Source organism: Malurus melanocephalus, unplaced genomic scaffold, assembly GCF_030028575.1.
Source record: "Malurus melanocephalus ecotype Western Australia unplaced genomic scaffold, MMel_1.1 scaffold_1385, whole genome shotgun sequence".
NCBI lineage: Eukaryota > Metazoa > Chordata > Aves > Passeriformes > Maluridae > Malurus > Malurus melanocephalus.
Window position 1 is genome coordinate 27121 of NW_026624617.1, and position 1638 is coordinate 28758.

Consider the following 1638-nt stretch of genomic DNA (forward strand, 5'->3'; position numbering starts at 1 on the left):
CCTTGCCCTGTGCTGAGGCTCAGCCTCTTGGTGCTGCAGTCAGACACAGCAGCTGATCTGCTGCTGCAGGGAATCTCAGTGGGGTCAGAGCAAAGCTGACGTGATAAAGCACCCAAATGCCTTCATTTATTCTTTATACCCCCCTCTGAGAGAAGCTGTTGATTCTCATGAGTGTCTCAGCATGGCAAATATTAATAACTGAGGTTTTGAGGAGGCTGATTGAAGTGCAGGTAAGATTTCATGCTCCTGCTGCCTCTCTGTGGACATCCTCAAACTGATAGCTTGTGCCTTAGGGGACACGTTTTCCTACTTTGTCTCAAATGCATGGAATTCCTGGAAACTGTGTAGCTCTAACCCCTTGGTTGGCTTGYCCAGAGCAGAAAATAAATTTATTAAGGGGTTAATCTGCCTCCAAGAGGTGCCTGAATTCTGGAATGAGGTGACTGCTGTGCTCATTTTCACAGGGCTGTGCAGGTACCTGCAAACAGAGCTGTCTGAACATGCTCTTCCTTAGGAAAAACGGGAAGGAGGAGGCTCCAGTGCAGCTGACCTGTCCCTTGCACCCTTTCCTTCTTGCAGGAATGCATCCTCTCCGGGATCATGTCAGTGAATGGGAAAAAAGTCCTTCACATGGATCGGAACTCTTACTATGGAGGGGAAAGTGCATCCATTACACCCCTGGAAGATGTAAGTGTGGAGAGACCCATCCTGGGCACAGAAAGGGCATTTATTCCAAATTACCTTTGGGGTGGGTTCACATTAATTGCTCTTACGGGTTTCCTTCAATGAAGGAAGTTTTATGGCACTTCCTCACCAGACAACAGTGGGGGAGACACCAGTGTGGATGTTTGTAGTTGACACCAGTGTGGATGTTTGTAGTTGACACCAGTGTGGATGTTTGTAGTTGACAGAGAGCACTTGTTTTCTCTAATTCCCAGCTGGGATCTGAGCACAGAGCATTCCAGGCCTGGATATTAAAACTCTTCAGCTGAATTGTAAATTTGACTAAAAAATGTGATGTTCAACAGCTCATCAGGTTGATAAATTCCCAAATCCTTAAGCCTGGGAGGGAGAAAGCCTGGATGAGCAGARTTACACTGCCTGGTTGTTACTGGAACAATTCACTGGATGTGTTTGTGTGTTCCAAACTCAGATTGCAGCTAAAACTCCAGCCAAAAGCTGCCTCTGAAGAGCTTGTGTTCAGCCTGGAGCTGTGGGGGTGGAAAGTGTGTACATGTGTGGGAGAAATGACACCCAGACAGATTTCCTGGGCTATAATAAGTTCTGTATTCTCTCTCTCCAAAGCTCTACAAAAGGTTTAATCTCCCGGGAGCTCCACCAGAATCTATGGGGCGGGGAAGAGACTGGAACGTGGACCTCATTCCAAAATTCCTTATGGCTAATGGTGAGTGATCCTGAGATATTCCTTGTAAACTCAGCCTGGGTGCTGGAATGGAACAGACACTGCCATTCCTGATAAATCCTTATCCTTTAATCCGTGTATTCCCATCCTGGGGCTGCTCTGGACCACACCCACTGTCAGTGGAGTAGTCCCAGCTCAGGGGCAGCTCCTTCTGCCTAAACCCAACCTCCAAATTCCACCTCCTGCTGGAATCTGAAACACCAGGGGAGGATGGA

At 47.7% G+C, this 1638-nt stretch overlaps 1 protein-coding gene across 1 annotated transcript in view; it reads left to right on the top strand.

The window, feature by feature from the left end:
* Positions 1–559: 559 nt before the first annotated feature.
* The window catches only part of GDI2 (GDP dissociation inhibitor 2), an 8122-nt gene continuing 7043 nt past the window's right edge, over positions 560–1638 (top strand). The window contains exons 1-2 of the mRNA XM_057387813.1: positions 560–687; positions 1306–1405. Coding sequence (XP_057243796.1) covers positions 601–687; positions 1306–1405 — 187 coding nt within the window. The 5' untranslated portion in view covers positions 560–600. The remainder of the gene's footprint in view (positions 688–1305; positions 1406–1638) is intronic.